Source organism: Alligator mississippiensis, chromosome 3, assembly GCF_030867095.1.
Source record: "Alligator mississippiensis isolate rAllMis1 chromosome 3, rAllMis1, whole genome shotgun sequence".
Classification (NCBI taxonomy): Eukaryota; Metazoa; Chordata; order Crocodylia; family Alligatoridae; genus Alligator; species Alligator mississippiensis.
The window spans coordinates 277537306-277563347 of record NC_081826.1 but is presented as its reverse complement, the minus strand read 5'-3'; the positions used below and the strand labels follow the sequence as shown (position 1 = coordinate 277563347).

General features: G+C 43.7%; 1 protein-coding gene across 1 annotated transcript in view; it reads left to right on the top strand.

The window, feature by feature from the left end:
- Positions 1-26042, top strand: part of EGFLAM (EGF like, fibronectin type III and laminin G domains) — a 130629-nt gene that overhangs the window by 52539 nt on the left and 52048 nt on the right. Inside the window, exons 7-9 of the mRNA XM_019496071.2 lie at positions 3589-3755; positions 24456-24571; positions 24834-25176. Coding sequence (XP_019351616.1) covers positions 3589-3755; positions 24456-24571; positions 24834-25176 — 626 coding nt within the window. The remainder of the gene's footprint in view (positions 1-3588; positions 3756-24455; positions 24572-24833; positions 25177-26042) is intronic.

Sequence of the window (26042 nt, the reverse complement as noted above, 5' to 3'; positions counted from 1 at the left end):
CTGAGGGCTTGGCTATATATCACAGCTTTTTTGATGTGGTTAAGCTGAGTGCTGGTTCTGTGCACATATGTATATTGGTCTGTGGGTTTCTTATATAACAAGGTCTGTATTTTGCCATTATGGGTGCTGATCATCGTGTCGAAAAAGGAGATGTTGGTGCCGAAGTATTCAGGAGATAGTCAGATGGAGGGATGGTGATTGCTGAATTTCTGATGGAACTCAATCAGAAAGTGCAGGTTTTCAGTCCAAATGATGATGTCATCGATGTATCTTAAGTATAGCAAGGGTTTGATGGTGCAGTCCTTGAGGAAGTCTTCTTCCAGGTGGCTCATAAAAAGTTTGGCATATTGTGGGGCCATTTTGGTTCCCATAGCTGTGCCCATGGTTTGGAGGAAGTGTTGGTTATTAAAAGTGAAATTGTTGTGTGTGAGGATGAAGTATATAAGGTCAGTAATATTTTTGGGTCTGTAATCTGAGTTGTAATCTTGCTCTTGTAGCTATGTAAGGCAGGCTTGGATGCCATCCTGGTGTGGGTATTGGTACATAGGCTGGTAACATCCATGGTGGCTAGGGGGGTGTTGCTGGGAAGGTGGCCTATGTTTTTAAGTTTCTGTAGAAAGTCTGTAGTGTCTTGGACAAAACTTACTCTCTGGGTGACAAGTGGTTTTGGATAATGCTGTTAAGGCATTGTGGGGCCCTGGTTGGGGTCCTTAGGCAATATCAGAGAGATAAATAATGATTATAGTAAGATTAATATCCCATGGAGAATTGCTTCACATGCAGAGTATTTTTTCCAAGACAAATGAAAATTACTGTATTTTTATTGGATGTATTATGCATGGGAACATTACAGGTCAGACTTTGCAGATCTGATCTTCGTTACTTGGACTGAGTAAAACTTAGCATAGAGGAGCAACCAAAAATCTATCATATTTAGATTATTAGCAGATGTTTAATTCTGGTAATTTGTTCCCTGTTCATTTTAAAAGAAGGTTCCACTGCTTATGAAATAGGAGTTTTCTGTAATAGAAAACTTTCTTTTTCTAAGCTCAGTCAAAGTTTAAAATTCACTGTAACGCAGGAACCCCGACATTCTGAGCACGCACCGGGCAAAATTCTTCTCTTAGTTGTACCAATCCAGTCCTGCTGATTTGGCCAACATAGTTTATTTTTTAAGTGATCTGGTTCTCTTTGTTCTCTGGCAAAATTCTGTCTTCTGTTACATGCGGCTTCTCCTTTCAGTTACTGGAGAGGCACAGCTGTAACTTTAAAATCAAAAAGAGCCAGGGAAGTCCTCTGCCTTTCTCCTCCTCCTAAGGTATATTGTGGTGAGCTGCCTGACTAAGGACAAACTCAAACACAGTGATCTAAAAGTTGACATAAATTGAACTTTTAGGCAAGAGGGTTAATTAGGAGATGAACTGCAAAGAATGAAAAAATAGTGAAATTGATTCACTCTGGATCTATTAATATCTCAATTTATGGTAAAAGTTTGTGTCCATCTGTTTGCTATTTTGTCCTGCTGTACTGATTTGATAATACGTTGGACAGTCTGGAAAGTGGAGGTCAAATGATGATAAATTACTATAATTTATTTTTTTTACATATATTTAGTGATTTTGAGCACACTTCCTTTGTCGTTCATTGTTCTGGAAGGGAACCTTGTAAAATGGAATTAGGAAAAGTCAGCAGCCTGTCTTAGGATCTTTGGAGAATGAGCATATCTCCCCAATTTGCTCTCAGCAAGCAATGACTCCATAGGGTTCCTCAGTCAGATGTGTGTATTCCCATGCTCAGTGCATATGTTGTGGTATCTATTGCATGGCATCCCCAAGGTCATTTTTAATGGGCAGGAACTGGTTATGTTATAATAAGCACAGGGGAGTGGAGAATGCTGTTAAACAAGGAGCTATAAGAAAAGGTAAGCACAGCCTTTAACCTGGAAAAAAATGGTGTGTTTTCATTTTGGCCCAGGCCTCCTGGAAAGTCGAGTGGAAAAATGTTGTTTAGAAGGCTTCTCCATCTTCTTGCTGAAGGAAGAGCATGTGGGAAAGCCAAATAAATTCCCTCTTTCTAACATGATAGAATGGCAAAGGGAACTGTTTTTGCTTGAGTCATCACATCTTTCACATTTGTGTAACTTTTTTTTTTTTTAAGTTGATTTCTGCCTTCTGCAATTAGGGAGACAAATATTTAGATTGCTAGTTCTTGGGGTGTTCCCTAATCAGAAGTCAAGCAGTAAGTGTGAACTTCTGTTTTATCAGTGCATCTGCCTTGCTGGCACAAGGAACTAAACCCTGGGTGAATCAATACATCTTGTATTGTCTGATAAAAGAAAACATGCATAAACTGTGGGTGTTTTCACCAGCTACAAATAAATAAGAAATACAAACCACCTGCCTTGTGGTATAAATGTTATTAGAAGATGCTTGGAAATATTTCTAGCCAGTCCTATGTAAACTATAGTCAAGCAAGGGAATACTTGGAGGTTATTTCCTGCAATAAATATGACAAGGACATCTTAGAAAAGAATGCCAGAATAATTTTATCTTAAAGGTCATTTCTACTTCTATTTTATTTTCTGAGACTTCATTTTGGATATTTTTGGTAAGCTGGCCTCATGTACGTTTCTGATGTTTACATTTGTTTACTTCCATTTACTTTTTTTATTTTAGTGTAACAGAATACGTCTCCTAAAGTGAGGTACTGTACAGGCAGACACAATACATGAGTCAAAAATCCCACTGCATGTAAAAGGAAATTTCTCTAGTTTCCCTTGAGCATTGTGAGGGTTAAGTTCTCATGTGAATGATCACAACTGGACTGCTAGTTCAATCAAGACAAGCAATTACTGGTGTTCTGCATCCAGTTTAAGTCAAATTTTAACGATATATCTGCTACAAACAAGGATGGGAATTGTGTTACTAGCTCCATACTTAAGGCTGGTTTTCCTCTCAGATTCAAGAGTCATGCCAGTGTAAAGAAGAGAAGAAATTGGCTCTGAGTTTTCAAATGCGGTTGTGTTAATGGATACTTAATCATTTGGTAGTTCAGCCATTATCATGGTAGATTCTGATCTTGGTTATACTAATGTAAATCTGAAATAATTTTGTTGACTTTGGTGTGCAACATTTTATTGAATAAAATCAGAATTTCCCCTTGCATAACAAAGTGTCACTTGCACTTGGATTGAATTTGGTTGTCCTATGAAGACACCCCTACTTATAAACAGTGATCATCAAATATACTAAAAAAAAGTGTAAGAAAAAGTGCTTAGCTTACATGAGATGACAAGCTGGCCCCTAAATTATATAATAATTATGAACAAAATTAATCTATTGGTTCCCTATACACTTACATTTCCAATCCCAGCACCCTTCTCCATGTTGAGTAGTGTTACTCTTTTGATTCAATGGCTCTCAGTTAAGTAAGATCTGCCCAATCTGACCTCATGAATAACCTAAGAATATAATAGAGGATTTCAGTTTTGGATTTTCAGGTTTGTAATCGTCTACATTTCCCTTGAAAGTTTAAAGATGATTAATTTGTATCGTTAATTTTATTATTTTGGGATTTTTAATCCTAAAGGTCTGACCTTGACAGCAATTGGACAGTAATAAAAGAGCAGATCCAGATGGAATCCATGGTTCTAAAGGGACTTCTTCCAAATACCAAGTATCAATTTGCAGTGAGAGCAGCAAATTCCTTTGGATCCAGCTTACCCAGCACTGCAAGCGACATTATCAGGACACTCGGTGAGTAGAACTCTTTTTTAAATGAATATTGTATTTTCCAGGTAACATGGAAAGGATCAGAGGTATAAGGACCCAAGCTTAAATCCTAGAATCTGACATTAAAAGTCTGCAGAATTCTGTAAAAGTTGCGCCACTAGTGAGATTCTGAGAGTCTCCAGGCAAAAGCTGTTTCCATACTCTGAAGGTCATTGCCAGATATTTTTGGGTCACTGTTTACTGATTTTTTTGTGCGTGTCAACTTCATATAAAATTGATAAGTCCATATCATGGGCGCAAGGGGGGAACTCTATTGTTCACCTTTTTTGCAGTTTTTGAAAATTGAATTGTATGTATTATATGCATGATTAAAACAACAGAAAAAGACCAAAGCAAATTTATACTGCCATTTGAGGGCTGAGACTCTTGAACTTTTTAAGCACAGATCATGAGAATAAAGATGAGAACAAATAAGCAGTAGTAGTTGCAGGAACAGGGCAAGGGTAGTGTGGCCCCCCACCCCAACTTTGGTTGTGTTGTGCATACACAGTGAGCTCTGAACTCACAGGTCAGTCAGAGCAGGCTCCTGTTGGAGCTGTGCATGAGAGGTGAGCTCTGAGCTCACCAGCTGATGGGATGGGGTCTGGCCAGAGCCTCTGCTTTCTCATGGCTCTGGAGCGCAGGGGTGAACACTCTTGCTGTTCACCCTTCTCTTCCATCCTCCTCCCTGCTGAATTCAGCAGCAAGAAAAGGAGGGGACAAGGGGCAGCATCAGCACTCACCCTCTAGAACTAAAACTAAGCACTCTAAGCAGACCCTGAGAGCTCATGTATGACATAGCCAAGATGGGTGGTGTGACCATGCTGTTGCAACTCCTCCTGGATCTGCCCTTGCAAGCAAGCATCTCTTTTCATGCAGTAACTACCTATCAAAGGTTGCAATCAGTTGTCAGAACTTCATTAAAACACATTTGAGTAACTGCTACAAGTTTTCATAAAACATTCTTGATTTACTTGTTATGAATCACAGCTTCCCAGCTGCCTTGAACCCAACTTTAAGTGTTTGCAGCCTACATGGTCATCAGGGAGCACTGGGAATTACTTGCAAGGGAGTAAAGACCTTTAACCAACTTGCAACTAGTCTTGTTGAGATAAAAGTGTGGCCATCTTATTGTCTTGAGACATTTCATTGATGTATCTGGAAGCTGTGGGTTTTTTTTAAATGAAGCTTTGGGGAAAGAAAGAGGGAATTTATTTAGGAAGAACCAAGAGCTGCAAAACCTAGATATCTTGGAGGATTGAGCCAGAAGAAGTCTCATGAGGTTTACTAAGGACAAGAACAAAGTCCTTGACTTAGGATGGAAGAATCCCATGCACTGCTACAGCCTGGGGACTGACTAGCTGAGCAGTAGCTCTGGAGAAAAGGACCTGGGGGTTACAGTGGACAACAAGATGTATATGAGCCAGCAGAGTGGCCTTGTTGCCAAGAAGGCTAATGGCATACTGGGCTGCATTGGTAGGAGCATTGGCAGCGGATCAAGGGAAGTAATTATTCTCCTTTATTCTGCACTGGTGAGGCCACATCTGGAGTACCGTGTCTAGTTTTGCCCCTCTTCTTTCCCCTCTCCCCCCCGCAACTACAGAAAGGATTTGGACAAGTTAGAGAGAGTCTAGTGGAGGACAGCAAAAATGGTGAAGGGGCTGAGGCACATGAATTCTGAGGCGTGGCTGAGGGAACTGGGCTTGTTTAGTCTGAAGAAGAGATGACTGAGGGGGGATTTCATAGTAGCATTAACTACCTGAAGTGGGGTGGGAGTTGAAAGAGGATGGAGCTAGACTGTTCTCAGTGGTGACAGAAGACAAAACAAAGAGCAATGATCTCAAGTTGCAGCAAGGAAGGTTTAATTTGGATATTAGGATAAACTTTGATGAAGCACTGGAACAGATTACCTAGAGAAGTGATGGAGTCTCCAACCTTGGAGGTTTTTACAGCCTGGCTTGACAAAGCTCTGGCTGGAATGATCTAGTTAGGAATGGTCCTACTTTGAGCAGGGGGTTGGACTAAATGACCTCCTGAGGTCCCTTTCAACCCTAATTTTCTGGGGTTCTAAGATTCTGTGAAAAGAAGCCAGGCTGACTTGCTAAATGGTAACAGGAAAAGTGCAGAAAAGCAGAAAGGTGCAAGCAACCTGCTCCCTTCACCTCCTAACCCTGCAAAGGCCAGGAACAGTTGTGGTTCCTGTGTTCATGAACAGTTACTGTTCAACTCCTTTTGCCCTTTGTAGGTATCTCCTGTCCCTCAGGAACTGTAGCATTTTCATAGAGTCATAGATGTTAGGGTTGGAAGGGACCTCAATAGATCATCGAGTCCGACCCCCTGCATGGGCAGGAAAGAGTGCTGGGTTTAGATGACCCCAGCTAGATGCCTATCTAACCTCCTCTTGAAGACCCCCAGGGTAGGGGAGAGCACCACCTCCCTTGGGAGCCCATTCCAGACTTCGGCCACTCTTACTGTGAAGAAGTTCTTCCTAATGTCCAATCTAAATCTGCTCTCTGCTAGCTTGTGGCCATTATTTCTTGTAACCCCCAGGGGCACCTCGGTGAGTAAAGCCTCACCAATTCCCTTCTGTGCCCCCGTGATGAACTTACAGGCAGCCACAAGGTCGCCTCTCAACCTTCTCTTGCGGAGGTTGAAGAGGCCCAGGTGCCCTAGTCTCTCCTCATAGGGCTTGGCCTGCAAGCCCTTAACCATACGAGTGGCCCTTCTCTGGACCCTCTCCAGGTTATCCACATCTCTCTTGAAGTGCGGCGCCCAAAATTGCATGCAGTACTCCAACTGCGGTCTGACCAGCGCCCGATAGAGGGGAAGTATCACCTCCTTGGACCTATTCGTCATGCATCTGCTGATGCACAATAAAGTGCCATTGGCTTTTCTGATGACTTCATCAGACTGCCGACTCATGTTCATCTTGGAGTCCACTAGGACTCCAAGATCCCTTTCCGTTTCCGTGCCACCAAGCAGGTCAGTAGGTATGCTGGACATTTTTCCTCCCTAGGCGAAGCACTTTGCATTTCTCCTAGTTGAATTGCATTCTGTTGTTTTCCGTCCATATGTCCAACCTGTCCAGGTCTGCTTATAGTTGTTCCCTGCCCTCCGGTGTGTCCACTTCTCCCCACAGTTTTGTGTCATCCACAAACTTGGACAGAGTACACTTCACTCCCTCATCCAAGTTGCTGATGAAGACATTGAAGAGTATTGGTCCAAGGACCAAGCCCTGCGGGACCCCACTGCCCACACCCTTCCAGGTCGATACCGACCCATCCACTACAACTGTCTGGGTATGACCCTCTAGCCAATTCGCCACCCACCGGACCGTGTAGTCATCCAAGCCACAGCCTCTTAACTTGTTTACCAGTATGGGGTGGGATACCGTATCGAAGGCCTTCCTGAAGTCTAAGTAAACGACGTCAACCCCTACTCCTGCTTCCAGGTGTTTTGTAACCTGGTCATAAAAAGAGACTAGATTAGTCAGGCATGATCTACCTGCTACGAACCCGTGCTGGTTTCCCCTCAGCATAATTTGTCCTGCCAGGCTCTCGCAAATGTGAGCCTTGATAATTTTTTCAAAGACTTTGCCTAGGATGGAGGTGAGACTGACTGGCCTATAGTTGCCTGGGTCCTCCTTCCTTCCCTTCTTGAAAATGGGGACCACACTGGCCCTTTTCCAGGCCTCCAGGACCTGGCCCGTGCGGCATGAGTATTCAAATATTTCCGCCAGTGGCTGTGCAGTGATGTCAGCCAGTGCCTTCAGTACCCTCGGATGGAGCTCATCCGGGCCTGCCGACTTAATGCATCCAGTTCCTCCAACTGGATTTTCTTCCCCTATAGAAGTGTATGGAGCAAGGAATGGCACATCCTGCAAAATACCTTAAGTGCAGCCCTGCACTACCTGCTACGTGGCCTCTCTCCAGCCCAGGCCATAGGTCTTTCTGATAGTCAGTCTAACCAACCCAACGTGGATTCACCACGTGCACTTTTGAAATTTACGAACAAACCAAAAAGGTTTGTCCTGCTGTCTTGCAGTGGCAGATAAGAGCCAAAACTTGTTTGGAATTTGGGCTACAGAAGCCATATCTCAAATAAAGCAAGCTGAAGTTCTGAAAGATTGCATGAATCAGTTTGGCCAGCTTGTTGGAAAACAGACTGCTGTTTCGTCACCTTTAGGTCTTAGTTCTGAGAGCACTTACAATGGACACAATCTGTGACAAAAATGTCCAAAATGTACTTGGCTTCAGTACATTCAATTCTTGCACTGATGAACTTTTAAAAATAGCTCTTAAAGATAGGAATCTCGCTCTCTCATCTTGCCTGTGACACCAGTCTATGAACAAATGATATTAAAAAGTGAGTTTTGCCTTTGGATCTGACTTGTCTTTGAGTGACAAATAGCAACAGAAGTCACACACACACACACACACACACACACACACACACACACACACATATGTGTGTGTGTGTGTGTGTGTGTGTGTGTGTGTAACTTTATATATAAATGTGTGGCAAAGACAAGTCAGATCCAAAGACAAAACTCACTCTTTAATATCATTTGTTTATATATATATATATATATATATATATATATATAGACACACGCAGTTGCACATGTGTGTGTGTGTGTGTGTCTGTATTTTTCCTTGTGTATATATATATATGTGTGTGTGTAACTGTTATGCTGCTATATGTATATAAAGCCTTTTAGCTTTCTGTCCTTTCTTGTGAGTCCGTTCATTGTATGTTCTCAGCTGTCACATTTAATTGTTAGTCCTACTTTTCACTCCTTATTCCAATGGATGTAGGGTTTTTTGGGGGGTTTTTTTTGGTTTTTTGATTAATTGGATTCCCTGAATAGGGTGTATAGAGTTTATTTACTGAAGCTGCTGGGCTTTAAATTGAACTCCTGAACCAAATGTTTACAGAAACCTCTAAGGTACAGTGTTCTCAGTGGGATGCTTAGCCTTGAGATCTTGAAGGGTCAGTTTCCTCTTGTGTGTTCCTCCATTTCCTGTTTATCTTTAACTTGAATGTCTGAATTCTTTTGTGGAAAAAAAGATAGGGAATTTAGCTCTGCTAATGTGGATAGCATTGGCTTTGTATTGGGCGTATAAATACAGTACCCTAGGAGAAACTCCTTGCCTCTACAGAGTCTGAAAACTGGAAATTGCCTATTGTTCTCAGTAGGGATGGGAGAAAATTTAATGCATAATGAATTCAGTTCATCCCTGGAATACCTACATTGACTTCTGTGGAGTTGTTACCCTAGGAGTTCTTATGTTAAAGATTAATTTGTCCCTGTGTGTTTGGACAGATCTGCCAAAGCTGACATTTTAAACTGGCTGTACACTGCTCTGACTGGCATCTTAGAGAAGTAGGGCTGGAGGGGAGCTCCATAGGACATCTAGTCAAATCCCTTGCCTAAGGCAGGATCATGCTTGTCCAAACCATCCCAGACAATTACATTGTCTAACTTCTTAGCAAAACTACATGGTCACCCTGACACAGCACAAGATATAACACCCTAACCTGCCACAGGTAAAGTTGGGGACCACAGCAGCCAACTTGATGATACTGTAAAGGTTGTTAATATACACTCCAAGGATTCCCAGGAGGAGGGCCATGCCTGCTGCTAAAGAGGAAGGCAAAAACCCCAGTATCCATAACCAATCTAACCATGGGGTAAACTTCTGACCCCAGTGTGGTGATTGGTCAGACCCTGAGTGGAAGGGCAAGACCCTCTAGGTAGGAACCTTTGGGTTTAAGTTCCAGCAGGAGCATTGGCACATCCCAGTCAAAATCCCCAACTTTGGCTTCAGTCAACACCCAATGCCTCTGAGGATGGCTTAAAGAAAACCCCGGACACATAGCAGGGTAAGGAGAGGGGAAGTGGGAAATTCCTTCCGAGCCCCATGTGGCAGTTAGCAAAAGCCAAGAAGCATGGGAGATATCCATAGTAAAACACAGACATAGCTACATTTAGATCATCCCTGACCAATGGCTGTTCAACCTCTTCTTGAGCATCTCCAGTGATGGAGATCCCAATGTTTCCCTGGGCAGTCTGTTCCTCTGCCTTACTGTTCTAGCCTCTCATCCTCCCCACTGCCACAGGTAGTGCAAATTACATGACTATTCACCCTTTGAGAGGGGTGAGCAGCGTTTAGGAGATCTTTTAAGGGAAAGTATGTTTTGTGTGCTCTGGAAAAAGCCCCTCTGGCTTTCCCTTACCCCCTGCTCTCATCTTCAGCCACTGTGGCCATATCCCCTTTTTCTGGGTAACACTGAACATGTTGCGGGATGCTTTTTGCAATCTCCACATACCCTACAGAGTGAGGTTGTTGGTCACCTTGCACCACTGCAGTTGATCTCTAGGGTAACCTTCAACATAGGTTTAAAAAGGTGCTAACAAAGCTAATATGCATGGTAGTCTACTTCAGGGATGGGCAAAATAAGGCCCATGGGCCATATCTGACCTGTGGTGGGTCTTTGTCCAGCTTACAGCGGGTCCCTTAGTCCCACCTGGCCCAGGCACAATCCAGCCATGGCATGTCCAGCTGCCCCATGGGCATGTAGCAGGGCTGAGGCAGCTCCACAGCTGGACTACTTTTCTAGGCAGCCCAGGTGGTGGTGTCTCCTTCCAGCTTCCGCCACCACGGGCTTCAGTCCACGGTACCAGCGGGAACCTGCTCTGCGCAGCCCTAACTCTGCACACCGCACTCCTGCTCCGGACTCACCTGCCTAGGCTCAGCAGCAGCAGCGTAGGACAGAAGCTGTTACTCATCATGGGGGGAAAAAGCAGCTCCTATCCCTCACCACCATAAGGCCATTCCTGAGCCACCCAGAGCCTGCGCTGTGCTGGACTGCCCTGCATCTGCTCTGTGCTGCCACCACTGCCCTGCTGGGCAGCCTGACACAGCAGCCTGGCGTGGCACGGGCTCTGGGAGGCTGCAGCAGGAAGGGCCCAGTGGTGGCAAGGGGGAGGGACTGCTTTTTCCCCCATGCTGAGCAACGGCGTCTGCCCCATACCACCGCTATGTGCTCAGGGGGTGGCAGGATGCAGTCCAGCTGCGGAGCCATCCCAGCCCCGCTATGTGCCCAGGGGTGGCAGGATGGGCCACAAGCAGGCAGTGCAGAGTAGACGCAGGGCAGGCTGAGTTGGGGCTGTGCACAGGTTCCCACTGATCTGCTCTGGCAGGGGTGAGTCTGGAGTAGTCATGGAGTGGGGCTGGGGCTGCACATAATTGGCAGTGGCAGGGAAGCGCTGCAGGGTGCACAAGCTCCAAGCTGTTGAGGGGCCAGGGGCGGGTGCTGACCAGCTCAGGGGGGTGCATATAGGGGTTCCTTTACACACCCCATCATACCCACAAACCCTCCCCTGCAAACCCCACAACCTCCCCCTCCCCCACACAATCACACGCCCCACAAGTACCGTACCCACTGACACTCTCCCCTGCACAAACTCCACATGCACCCTCCCACACACATACCCCCACATGTCTCTGAGGGGTGCCTCACTCACTGCTACATGCGTGCACCCCACCACACACACACACACATACACACACACACACACACACACACACACACACACGTACACCCCACACCCCCCACACATGCACCCCAGCCACCTTCCCTGTCCACATAATGAATATCCCCCTGCAAACCCCATACCCACCCCACACCCCACATACACACACATCCCCACACCCCCCTCACCCCTCTGCACCCCCCAAAATACAAGAGTAAGACCTCATTTTGAGCTATTATGCGATTACTTCTATATATACCACACAAATGCACACATTTTAAAAATAAAAATAAAATTTAAAAATAAAATAAAAATATGTTATTGTCAATGTTTGATTTTTAGAATATAATTTGGTTTTTTTTTCTGGTTCCAAGATGGCAAACCCCCTTCCCAAAAGAAGTGTTTCTGGGGGCAAGGGGAGGGACCTCTGGTGGCAAAGGTCAGGGATTAGGGATGGGACTTCTGGTCCCAAGATGGCAACCAGGGGGCAGGGCTCCCCTTGTGGCCCTTGACAGCTCACCAAAACTTGTTAAGCAGCCTTCCACCCAAAATAATTGTCCACCCTGGTCTATATTCATTCTCTGCCATTGCGGCTGACAGTGCCTGAGAATCTGCTAAGGGAGATTTTTGAAGACACGAAGGACACTTTTATATAAGCACTAGGCTGGTGCAAAGTGGCTAGTATTTGCTTTGGATTCAGCTGATTTGGGGAACAGTGATTTGATTCGGTGATTCGAATCACTGTCCAGATTTGATTTGGCCCAGTCTCCAAATCATCCAGGCCAGGCCCATCCCCCGCTCACTCTCCCAGCCCGGCAATGGATGCCCTGCCCGGCCCAGCTCCCGGCTCTTTGGGAAAAAAAAAGCCCCACTCACTAGGTGCTGCTGTGCACGGGAGTGATCTCCGCTGCCCTGCCACTGGCCCACACTGCATGGGGGGACTCTGCACACGCCCCCCGACTCCCCCCCCTCTCGCTCCCCTAGCCCACACATGGGTGCCCCATCCAGGCCAGCTCCAGCCCTTTAAGAAAAAAAAAATCCCCAGACTCACTGCTCCGGTTGGCAGGGGGGCGATCCCCGCTGCCCACCATTGTCCCACACCGTGTGGGGGGCTCTGCATGAGCCCCCAAAGACTCAAGACTGCTGTAGAAGCAGTGAGTCCTGGGGCTTTTCTTGGGGATTTTTTTTCATAAAAGGCCAGAGCTGGCACAGGTGAGGCACCTGTGTGGAGGGTGGGGGGGGCTCATTTGAGCCCCCCACATAGCATGGGGCAGTGGGGAGCAGCAGGGATTGCCCCCCCCCGTCTCCGGCAGCAACCAGTGAGCACCAGGGCTTTTCTTTAAAGTACCGGCAACTGGGGCGGATGGGGCAGCCATGGGGGGGGGGACTGGGGGAGCAGGTCGGGGGGGCTATCAGGGGTCTCCTCATGGTCCCTTCCCCTGCCCCAGTACTTACCGGATCAGATTCAACTGCAGCTCCTTGCTTCAGCCACCGGTGACTGCCTGAATCATCAAAGCCCTCCGAATCTTTTCAATCTTTTCTGAAAATTTGGAGAGTTTTGAATCAATTTTGGACCTTTTAATTGGTCCCCTGATTCAATTCAGATTCAGAGATTCGGCCACCAAATGGGGCCAAATCTCCTCCAAATCGAATTACTACCTGAAGCTTCGCACAGCTCTAACAAGCACCCAATTTGCAGTGAAAGTTGGTGGCTGAACTCTTGTTTGTGCCTTTGAAAATCAGTTCTGCACTCTTGGTGCTTATCAGTTCCAATGCCTTGTACATGGGGAAGAAGTGACATTTTGTTACCATCATTTTGTATCTTCTCTTACCCTGTTACCATGAGTAATCTCAGTTTATCATCATTTCATAGCTCTCTGATGTTGTGCAGTTTTCCTGCATCTATGCAAACAGTTTATGGCTGCTACAAATAATATTATTAATAATATAGTGTTACTGTCCTAGGTACTCATAGAAACATTAATCATAAAATTAAAACTCTCCAAGTTAAATAACTGCTTTTCCTTGTGATCATGTAGAGGGAAGGATGTCATGGCCTAGGAATTGTTAGTGTACAAAGTGAAATTTTACTTTTTTGATGAAGTGCATGTCAATGTTGCAGTCTGTCAGTTTACTTGGTCATAGAGCCAAGATTTAACTGACTGCATAAATGAGCTCTTACACTGGAAACACAATAACTTTGTAGAGACCTTGCAGGTACAACTGGCCTATTTACTGTTGCAATAATTTGAAAATTTACTGGTAGATGTGAACACTATATACTATATGACATCAGTATAAAGATTATACAAGTTTTCACTCACTCAGGATATTATCTGAAGTGCTGTGGAAGAAAACTGTACAAATTGAGATTCAACACAGAAAAATATCTTTTTTCAGCAGTAAAGCTGGATGAAAAAGTGAAACATTGACAGTTTTGGTGGTAGCATCTTTTTGAGAAAAGGTGCTGCTGGGTTTTGTCCAGCTTACAGAGTGATTAAAAATAAATAAATAAAACAAAAGTGGGAATCAAAGTTAAAAATGTGTTGTTTTTTTTAAAGGGCTATAAATTGCAGTTAAGTTATACAATTAAAGCAAAAACAAAGTAATGTGTTAATTTTTTTTATTTGCGTTAATCTCACATTTTCACCAGCAGAGTGGACCAGCTCCAGACCAGCTGGAACCTGTGCGCACAGCCTCGATCCCAGACTGCCCCGTGCCTGCTCCAGGCTCACCCACCCACGCTGAGCAGCAGTGGCAGTGGCTGAGCAGAAGCTGCTATTTGGCATGGGGGAAAAGGGGCCCCTTCCCCTCACCACTGCTGGGCCTTTCTTGCTGTAGCCACCTAGAGCCCATGCCCAGGCTGCCCTGTGGCTCCTCTCTGCTGCCGTCACCACTGCCTCCAGGCTGCCCAGCGGGGTAGCGGTGGAAATGCAGAGGAGCTGCAGGACAGCCCAGGCATGGGCTCCAGGAGCCTGCAGCAGGAAGGGCCCAGCAGTGGTGATGGGGAAGGGCCACTTTTCCTCTGCACTAAGCAGTAATTTCTGCCCGGCTGCTGTTGCTGCTCAGCGTGGGCAGATAAGTCTGGAACAGGCACGGGGTGGGCCAGAGTCAGGTCTGTTCACATGGGTTCTGGCTGGTCTGCTCCGGCTTGGGTGAGTCCAGAGGTGGGGTGGTGTGGGCCAGGGTTGGGGCTGGGGCTGTGTGCTGTTGGTGGTGGCGGGGAAGAGTCACAGAGTGCATGGGCTCTGGACTGTTGGGTCAGGGGGTGCTGGATATTGTTGTGACTGTGTGATTAAAATTGCAACTAATTACAACTTTTTTCAATCTTGCAATTAATTGTGATTTAATTTTTTTAATAATTTGTCAGCCCTAGGAAATGTTTTCATGGACATTTCCTGGTATTTTTCAACCAGCTCTATTTATTTAGCCATTTAATTATGACAAGGGAATGAAACCATAAAGGAAAGCTGTGCGCTGATGATTTTCTCATGTTAGGCAAAGGTTGGCTTATGAAAAGTGTAAAGCATCATGTATTATGCCCGTGCACTAAATGAAAGTTCAGTGTTTGACTGCAGTAATGGAATAATGCTAAGGTACAGAACATGAGTTAGAATTGTTAGGAATCCTAACAGTTTACTCCACCCACTTTGACTTGTCTAACTGGAGTGTGTCAGGCTGGCTACATAGTGTGTTTGTGGCGAGGGACAGATATTATACATAAACTGGTTTTAGTGATCAGAAACTGGTTTAAACCTGTAACAGATCAGATGTTCAATGCACATAAACTGGTTTGAAAATGGTTGTAGTATCAGACTTAATTGATTTGGGTCAAACCGGTTTATACAATGTCTGTCCCAGACCCCTTCCTGGTTTAAGTTAAATAAAACTCCCCCAGAATTCCAGATGCTTTGCAATGCTTGACAGGGGGGCTCTGCTGTCTGCCCCAGCCCTGGCCCCTCCCCTCCCCTTTGCTCCCAGGCTGCAGCAAAGATTTCAGGTACAGAGTGTCTGCCTGGCTTCTTCCTCCTCCCCCCAGCACCCCCACCACTACCTGCTCAAGCTGGGATTCCCCCCTTTCCTCTGCCTTATACAGACACCTCTCAGCATTAGCTGGCATATCACATGCTGGCTAGGGTCCCTGCTGTGGGAGACAGGACAAAGGCAGACAGGACAGTGTTAGCTTAGGGCTCTCTGGAGCTAATCAATAGGTATCTGGTAATGTCCTTCCTTCTTCTTTAGAAAAAGTTGTTTAAGAAGAGCTTGAGCTAATGAGACCCTTTTGTTTTGCTGATGGGGTGATAAATGCTCCCTGTGTAACTCCCTGCTGTGTAAATCCCTGCTGGCTGCCCCCTTGACCAGCAGGGGGAACCCTTCCCTAAGCAGAGTGTCTTTCTGGGTCTGACCATGCCCCCTCAGCTCAGCGCTGTAGAAGGGTAGGGAGGGCTGCTCTAGCGCCCCCCAGCTTCTAGCCTGAGCCACTGCAGACACCTGCCTGCATTTCTTCAATCCACAGGGGATGTCTGCATAGTTACAAGCTGATTCAGCTTAGGTAGGTTAGACTAACCTGCAAAGATTGAATCGATTCAGGCTCTAGCTTTTTGCATGTCTGTCCCTAGCCCATACCACCTGAATGGCTAAAAGGGACACCAGGGCCTTATTTAAGGCTACTTGTGGCACCTGACTGCAGACTGGTCAGTACTGAAGCCTGTGACTATTGGCCCAAGCCTCTCTTGCTTCCTGGTGTTTGGGTCTTGTCTTCTGGTCCCTGACTTAAGCTCTTGACCTTTGCTTGCTTTCTGTTCTGGTCCTGGGTCTTAACCATTGAGATGGATTTCCCATGTCCTGCTTCTGGTCTGAGACTGTCAAATTAAATGTTTGCCTAAATGAGTGTGTAGTAATAATTGCACCTGTCTCATAGCTAGCTATTTTTCTTTCTCCTCTGTGGGCTGTCATTCTAGAAGACATTTGAGCAAGCTCTTGATGCAAATTATTGTGTAATGCTGTACTTTCTGAATAATATTCTAGTGTACGGAATTCAAATAATGAAACTGACAGTCCATTGTTCAGGAAAGAAAAGGAGAAACAATGTTATTAAGTTAGAAAGAGTGACTTTACCTACAAGATGGAGGTGATGAAAGAGTTAGCTATTGGCCCTGCTCAGCACAAAGCTAGTTATAGAGTGTGTGTTTGTGTATGTGTATACGCACTCAGCTTTGTTACAGAGGTCTAAAAAGGGCATCCAGCAAGTTCGATCTGAATTCAGACTAGTGATCTGCAGGTAATATAATACCAGTCTCCCTCTAACACCACATCTAGCTATAGTTACCCTCTCTGACCCAATCAGCTGAAATGAAATATTTGTAGAACTCTGTAGAGGATAGTATTACAAGGAAGGATATTTAATTCCCAGGAAATTGGCATGTCTGATACTGCATTATCTTTTTCTTTAACTCTTGTGTCCCAGGAGGAAGTATTAATTGCAGGAGCAATTTGTCATGTTTACTAGTACAAGAAAATAGTGAAGTTTATGCAGCAATACTCCATTTCATATCCTCCCTCCACATTCTGGCATCCACCTCAAAATATCTCAAGAATTCCTGAAATATCTTGATGAGTTGTAAAAGGCCGGTGTATCTGGGTGCATCTACATGTGTCCACAGCTTATTGCTCCACAGTTTATTGCTCCTAGGAAGCTCCCAGGCACATGTCTACATGTGCGTCTGGACCACAGCACATTGAGCTGGGTTGCAGCAGCCCCGGCTGGCAGGGGGTTTGGGGGGGTCATCTTGCCAGTCCAGGGCTGCTCTAACTGACCACAACATGCTGGAGAGGGGCTGGCTGGGGCACAAGGGCACTTCGATATGGGTCTAGCTGACAGGCAGCCCCAACACTAAAGTACCCTTGTGCCCCAGCTAGCCAATCAATGGCTACACGTACGTATGCTGCTGTGCACAAAATTATCCCCAGCCAAGTAGGACTTGTATTTACTGAGACATTTATTGCACAGTTAATTAGTCAACTGTGCAGTAATCATCTCATGTAGACACTGCCACTGTCACATAATATCCTTTCCCATTGCACCTAACATAATGAATGCAGATTGTTGGGTTCTTTCACTAAAATTTGTATTTCCTGGATTTGGAATATTTGTTTCCAAAAAAAATTACAGTGGTCTTGTGATGCTTTTTACACTTAAAGTGCAAACAGAAAGGCAACATTAACTCCGGTTTAATATGTTGTTTGGTCTGGGAATCTAAAATTGAAAAAAACCCTCATTATCCTGAGTTGTGATTTCCATGCAAGCCACGGCACAAATCCTGAATTATTGCTCAAAGTCTCAAAATGTTTGACACAGAAAATCTTTAACTAGATTGTGTTTGGTGGTAGTAAAGGACAAGCCTTTCACCCTTCAGCCCAATAGCCTAGTAGTTATGGCATTTGCCTAGGAAGTAAGAGATCTGGGGTTTAGGTTCACTTCACCCAGACAAAATATGAGTCTGCTGTCTGGGCAAATGCCCTGACCCCTGGGCAAAACATTGGGAGGGCTCTCCTCCTCCACTGTCCTCTCCTCCCTTTGATAAGCATGCACACAGAGTAATCCTATTTCACTGCAGGTAGAAACAGAATCCCAAAGTGTGCAGCAGTGCCAAAAATTGCACTTATGTGGGTACGTGAATGGCACTTAGGCATATAATGAGGAAATGGGATTCAGCCTTTGATGTCAGACTCTGAGTTATTCCACGTAGGCACCCTAGCAATGCTGACCTAATATTCAGTGAAATCAATGGAAATCCTCTCATTGATTTTAATACGCATTGGATCTGGTGCTTATATCACTGAGGAATGTCAGTGATCCAGGTACATTAGTTACGGATGTAATTTAATTAGAGTATCCTCAGCTGCATGTTTCATGACAGTTCAGGAAACTGTTACGTTTGCTGGCTAAGAAAAATTCTGCCCTGAAGTACTCCTGGCCACATCACTTGATGTGATAGGCCTCCCCAAATCTTTGCATATAGCACATCTGTCTCTGATTGCCTGTAAAGAATGATTTAAAACAAACAAAAATGGTTGCTGTTACAGTGACCCATGTGGAAAGAGGAGAAAAAGGGAGAAGCTACTTGTGGATTCGCCCATATTCTTTTCTTGATTATATTTTTGTTCAGAAACGACATTATGTCAAATATTACTTCAGTTAATTTTGTTTCATGTTTTCTTAATCATATGTTAACAGACTTCATGCATTGGACTTCCATTGAACAATTGTTCAGTATATTTTATTTTTCTGGAATATGAAATGTACCTTTTAGAAATGTCTCTGGGTAGATAGGTAAATTTTCTTAAAACCCAGAGACTTCAAATTTAATAAAAACAAAAATAATACACTCTCCCAAAGAATCAAATAAGCAAAATAGCCTCACCTACAGCTCTCAGGCACCCTGCACCTCTCTGCTAAGGCCTGGGAAAACAGATGGGATTTGCACTATGCCCTGAAGGTCAACAGCCCTTCACTTGATCAGACAGTAAAGGAAGTTAATTCTAGTCAGAGTTTTTCACTGAAAATACCTTGTCTTCTGCCTCCCAGATGTGGGTGCATCTGGGTGCATAATTTTTTCAGTTACCAACCATCTTGGATTGTCTCCTCACACACTTAGGTTCCCAAAATCAGCGGCTTGTTTTTTTTTTCTAAAAAAACTCCTAAATATTTAAAACTGGAATTTGTAAGCCTGAGTTTATCAGTTGAGCTCAGACACGGGGAATGAGATAATCTTTCCAGTGTTAGGACCAAAAATTCTACTGGTGCATCTTCAAAGAAATAAATAGACTATACTTCCTACTCATAACAAACCAAAGATCTCAGAGCAGTTTTCAAAGACAGATTAGTATTATTGCTCCCATTTTACAGATAGAAAAAGAATGGCCAGAGATATGCTAGCTGATTTAGCTAAGCCACACAGCGAGTGAGGCATCACCTGGAATAGGACTGGCATCTCCTGATCATTAGACAAAGCTGCTTCCATGTGTTTTGTAGGTAAAACTATGTGTTCCTCTGAAAGAAGTTGATATTCTTGAAACGTCTACATTTAATAGAATTGTTCTGCAGCATCTTGCAGTCAACTTGCAATGTACTTCTTCTTTCAATCAATACCCCAGTGGCTGCCTATCTGATAATAACAACAGTTTGTACTGATTTCTATTTATTTTGAACAAGTTTCTTTAGCACAACTTTAATCCCTGATTATCTGAAGAGAGGATGTCTTATGTCAATGACTCCCTGCAGGCTTTCCAATTAATTATGGGACAGGATTACAGGGCTGGTAGAGTGTCTTAAATTGGCTTCATCTCTTTGCACACTGAAGCACTAATGTGATATAGCATGCTTATAATCTTTCTAGTCATTGTTTTGGTATTTGGAAAACACCACTTTGTCTAATTATTGTTGATTTGCTACCTAGTATGCAGTGAGTTATCCACTAGAGCTATGCAGTGTTTCTATGACATAGGTACTTCATTGGTTCTTTTAAAAATACCCACTTAGCTTCCCTGTTTTCTACTTATTTTATTTATGTTGCATCATGTCATATGTAGGAATCATGTCACATCATATGACCCAAGAGAGAATATGATGCACATTAATATGAAATGAAAACACTAAGTCTCATCCTGACATGTGAGTATTCACCCATACCAATCTAGACAAAGCAAGATGAGGATACACCTCCTAGGTTTTGCTCTTGTCCTTACAAGTAAATAAATTATTTATCTGAGTTCATTTGCAAGTCAGCAAGGAGGGTCACATTATATGTGTGCTGCCTGCAACTACTTAGTTGTCCACTGAACTTTTAATGTCCATATGAACAAACCCTCTTCAGCTTTTCCTTATGATTTTAGCTTGAAAATTGAGTTTCTGCTTCTTAAACTAGGTTTGGCTCTGATCCTGGAGCACACTCAGGCTCCTGTTAATCACTGGGATTTGCCAAATAATTTGGTCCTGTATCGGAGGGTCAGATAGGTGAAGGAAGGAATTTCAGAAAGCCTAAGAAGCTTGTGAATACGGGGACATCTTTTGAAGATGTTTCTGTCCCAGAAATGCCAAATTTACACATCCTCCCATTTAATAAAATGACAGCCACTATACTAGCCCAAAATCCTCTGAAGAAAGGCCTCAGTTATACGAAACACATATTTTATCTGTCTACATGCTTGAATGTTATGCCAGCAAAATTCAAAATGACAAAAAGGTATTGTCTAATTTAAAATAGCAGGTGAAAATCCTTTGTTCAGTGCTTCATGCCAGCACTCAATTAATGGAAAAAAAAGGCAAATTCTACTCTCAGAGCTGTCCATCTCTCTTCATTTAGTGTGCTAATAACGTTTTCATTTGGAGTGTGCCATTCAGTAGTAACTCTTAAAGATGGGAGTTCACTAGTGTCAAGCTGACCTGGAATCAAAATTGTATATGGCTTACATATATGTGGACAGATTTGGGCTTTTAACATTTTGTCATAGCTATGGTATCAGGAAGAAGATTGCTTTCCCTGCTTTAGCTTTTTTAGCAGTCGGAGGCAACCACCCATACTCACTGAAAATCCATTTAAAATCAGAGGAAGATCTGCTTGATAAAAGAATTGGACATAGTGGATCTGGCCTTTAACAAATATGACTTCTGGTGTTTTACCTCAGAATTAGAAAATTCATGTTCCATATTTTACACGTCAGAAATCTGATTATGCTTACCTTGTCACATCACCAGTCTTGTATAGTCCTATTGATCCATGTTTTGTTCCTTTCCACTTCTTGGTCCCCAGCTTCCTGGCCTGCGTTCCAATCAACGAATCAGAGCTATTAACTGAAAGAATTAGGTTGGCTTTGACAGAGAAAGCACATAAACACCTTTCTTAGAGAGTATTTCAGCCCCTGGTGATATTAAAGAGTTGACATAAAAGTTAAGGTATTCTTGTGGGCTGAGCTTTCCTCCATCCACTGTGAGCTGGTGAGAATATTGGCTCCATTTCATTCAAACCACTCCTCAGTATACTGCAGGTTTAAATTATAATGTCACTGCTGTGGCTATTCTTATTTTCCTTATTTTTCTGCGCACTGTGAGATTCTGTTCTGGAAAACATACGTTTCATGAAATACAATTTGCCATAACTGTTGAAGTTGGGAAGAGGGCCATCCATCTGGTAATCTTTTCCTGACATGAAAGCAGCATAACTACCTAATAGTACTACTTGTCTCCTCCACCTGAAAGCAGGATTGGGACTAATCTCTACTCTCTCTCTATTTAACTGTAGTAATCATTACCTATGCATATACAGGCACTGAAAGCAACGTGAATCCAAGGCCACTCCAATCCTTTCAGTAATTTACATGGAGGGCTCGCGGAGGGCCAGTTAGCCTTGAAGCTTTACCAAAATATTTAGAGCTTAGGTTATCTTTTAAACTCTAGAACTCTATGGTTAATCTGTAATTTATGTCAAATACTTCCAGTTAACATGAGGCTCATATGCCATCTTATGTGATGTTCGATATATATGGATAGCACAGGATTAAAAGTCTTGCAGCTTTTTTATAATGGAATGGCAGATTGTTTTGGCTGAAAGAACAGATGCCTCATTATCTCTGTCAAAATGCTTCCTAATTGTGCTGTGTGCTAATATAATGGATCCCATCCAGAGATAAAACTGATAGCATGTAGTGTACTGTGAATCTCTTTAGCAAAAGAACAACATGTGCACATACCTGGCACACACATGTTGGCTTTCATAACTGTCTGCAGCAAAAATGCCTGGGCTGCAGTTGTGGTAGTGGAAGAAAAAGCAAAAGACAGACAAACAGTTCACCTCCACTTGTGCAGTCATTGTCTGCACACCTTAGCACTTATACATGCACTTCTGTTCGTGACTCTAGGTCACTGAGATTTTTTCCCCTATTTCAATAAGAGATGTCAGCCAGTAAGATAAGCACAAATAGCCTGATAATCCTGAGTCCTTATGCTTACACTGTGCCTTCTACAAGTCCATTCAGCCTTGCCATCTTTTATTAGTTACATCACTTTTCTCAGTGTTGGTAGTGAAGGACTCAGTGCTGTAAAACGGTTGGGTTTTCTTTTAGGTGGTTGACTACCCATGGTCCTGTCCTGTACTGTCCTTCAGCAGGTGTTCTTTGGCTAGACAGGCTTTGTGCCCGTTCACTTTGTAACAGGAATTACATCTTGACCTGCAGAGATGGCACATGCAGCTCTGAGAAGCTGAAATCAGCAGGCAGATGTGTTCAGCCCATACAGTCGGCAAAGCAAATCATGGTAAGACTAGTTTAAATGATCACTTAGCACCATACCTGGCATGGCAGGTGTGTGCAGAAGGCTACATATAAAACGCCATGGACCCAGTCATGTTTGCAAAGTTATTATGTTATGGAAAGCACAAAACCAAATACTTTGGTTTATTGATTCTCACATATTTTAAATTAGGGTTGTTTAACTGCTGTGGCCAGGGGACTGCCTTTAACACCAGCATACAGCATGGGCTACCTGGAGACCTGCAGGCCCTTACTTGCTGTGTGCCAGCTGGAGCAGTGGCCACTTGTCTTGTAGGCCTCATGTTAAGTACTCGTGAACCAGGACCTATGACCTGTCAGCCATCAGTTAGATGCCCCTAATTTAAACTGTTGCTGAAAATGCAGGGATATTTAGAGGTGTTCTTAAGGGCTTTGTTCCACCTAAGTGAACCTATTCCATCCTGCTCAAGTCCTTAAAAACCATTATTGCCTTTGCTTTTGTAACAGGCCATCAGCTTATCCTTAGGACTAAGGGCCATGTTGCACATTCTTTTTAGGACTTTTATTAACTGCATTTAAACCCAGGGCATCCATGAGTTCAAACAGTAAAACATATGCTAGGTGCAATCGAGGAGTAGCTCCAGATCATATTAAGTAATACATGTTCAGCTATTGTCAGACCATTTTTTGCAGATGATGCAAACACAGGTCATTGATTGTCACAAGACACAGGAGTCTTGAACCAGCTCTAGTGGGTGCTGGGATCAACAATCAGCTGATTGTTGGTCTGTGGCCCCTGCCAGCACTGCACCAGTCTTGAACCAGCCCCCACATCTTTCTTTGCCAGCAGCAGAGACCTGACTCACCCTACAGATCCAGCAGCAGGAACAACACCCTCACCCAGACTCAGCTCCATGTGCCTCTTTCCACTTGCCACTAGCGGCAAAGACCTGACTTCCCCCATGTGCCAGGGGCAGGTGCTCCTGAGCTAGGTAGTGCTGGGCATACAGTGGAGAGGGCTTAGGCTCCCAGCATGGTATCAGCATGTCCTCAAGGCCAGACGTGTGAGCTGTGGTGCCCAGCACTGGGGTCAGTATTAGGGCAAAGGGTACAGCCAGCCTTCTCCAGCTGTCCTGAGTGGGCAGTGATCATAGCAAACATTACCATGTGACTGCTCAGAACATGTTCTCAACCTTTAATATGCCAGTACTTACTGCATCTCAGCTAAAAACACATGCTAAATGTTCCATGCAACAAAGCCCTAAGTCACAGGAGGTAATGGGAAGGAGGAAGAGGACTCTTCTACCTTTTGCGTAAATGGTTTTTCAGGGTGGAACAGAAGCATGCATAGGTGTCAAAGTGCGCTTAGTGTACCTGAAAGATGGCATGGGATCTAGCATGTAATGCCATTTCTGTTCATTATCATTGGCTAAAATAACCTGTAAGTGTCACCCTAAATATATTAAAACTTAAATTCTTCCATGTAAAACATTGCTACAAGGATGTTTTTAAGCCCCCAGTACGCTGAGTAATAGACCATGTAGTAATAATTAGGAAGAATTTGGTCTGTGAAACAATACTGCTATTAATGTGGGGTCCACCTTGAAAAAGGTGGAAAGCCTCTGCTCTGAAAGAGATAATCATAGTACAGCATCATATTGTTTCTTATTTTTGTTTTTTTACGTAGTAACTGTATGGTAAATTTTCCACGTTGAGGCTGAAGTATTGAGTGATGATTTAAAATGAATGCCAGCACCACCTGTATTCTTAGTTCTGGCGTAAGCTGCTGTGGAAGTTGTAGCTGTGAGCTGAAAGGAAAAAAAATATGTGAACTGAATTGGCCGCCTATATCTCTACAGGTTCAGAGGAGTTGGGAAGTGGCAGCTACGGTCATCGATATATCACAGATACTGTAATCAGTGATGATGATGGGTTTGAAATTGATGATTCAGACTACGACATTTACATTGAAGAGGTAAAATCAAAGGTTCCACTTTGGCTCTTTTGTTGATTGTTTTAGAAGAATTTTGTATTTGCTTCTGTTGGAAAACTTGCATATAATCATACGTACACAGATACTACGGTAGAAGTGCTTTGTTTATGCTGTTCTCTTCATTTAGGATTAATTTGTTTCCTCAGACAGACTTCCTAAGAGATGTAGTTTTCATTTCTATGTAATATGATTATTTTTTAGCTTTTATATGTAATGAACTTAATTCTCTTTCATCTTACTTTAGCTCAGACCACTTCCTGCTATCAAAGGAGGTAACAGGAAGTTTTTGGTTGAAACCAAGGTCTCTCCAGGATCTAATTCAAGGCTCCTTCCCAGGCTAATTACAACCACCTCACATCCTATTACTTCAGTGGCAACAACTACACGTCCCGTTCCCACAACAACAACTAGCACTACTACCGTAAAGGCAACAAGAAGGACTAGCACAGCTTCAGCAGTACAGCACTTTGATCTTTCCTGTGATGAAACCATCTGCTCTGCTGACAGCTTCTGTGTTGATGATTATGATCTGGGTGCTACTCGATGTCATTGTAACCTAGGAAAAGGGGGAGAGACATGCACAGAAGGTAGGATTACAATATGTAATAAGTATTGATGGGTATGCAGAATTGTTTCTCTAATTGGCTCCCAGCTAGAGTTTCGCTTTGGGAGACTGGCCAAGATTTACTAGCTTGGCAACTATTGTTGCTTGCATGCTGATGATGATGTGAAGCCTCTGCCATGATGTTGCAACTAAGGTAAACTGATGAACTGCTTGGAGTTAGAGTTCTCTTTTGTTCTTGGGTTCTAGTTATCTGAAGTTTCATAGCAAACCAACAAAAATACTTTTATTTAAATGCAGATTGGTATCATCAGGGTCCTAAACGTAAGAGCAGCTTCTCCCTCCATTCAGACACCAGCTGCCTTGCTTCCCTCCCTTTTACCACACCAGGCATGGAGGAGTGACTTTTAAGAAATAGAGAGAATGTTTTCATTTAGTGACCCGAGCAATCATCTGGTTCCCTAACCAGCTCCCTTCCTCACCAGCAGCAGGCTTCTCTATAGAGAGTACATCCATAATTGGGGGTACTATGAGTAGTGTCCTCATTGTTTCACTAGGGGAGAGTCATTCAGAGATAATGCACCTTGATGACTTCGTCACAGCTATTCAAACACAGCTTTCCCACCAAGTGCCAAGTTCTTTCTAACAAAACCAGCTTTCACAGTTCCAGAGAAAGGTCACAAACAAATGGGTGCCCACAAGTCAAAAATTAAATCCATAAATTGACATCATCGTAACCTCTAGTCTGGCACATTGGCAGCAGTACTTACCATCCACATGGTTAACATGTATTTATTTTTGGATGTGGAAAGTGCTATATACTGTCAGTGGTAAATACTATTATCATTACTTGTTTCATGGAACTGGATGAAGGCCTGGTCCACACTACAG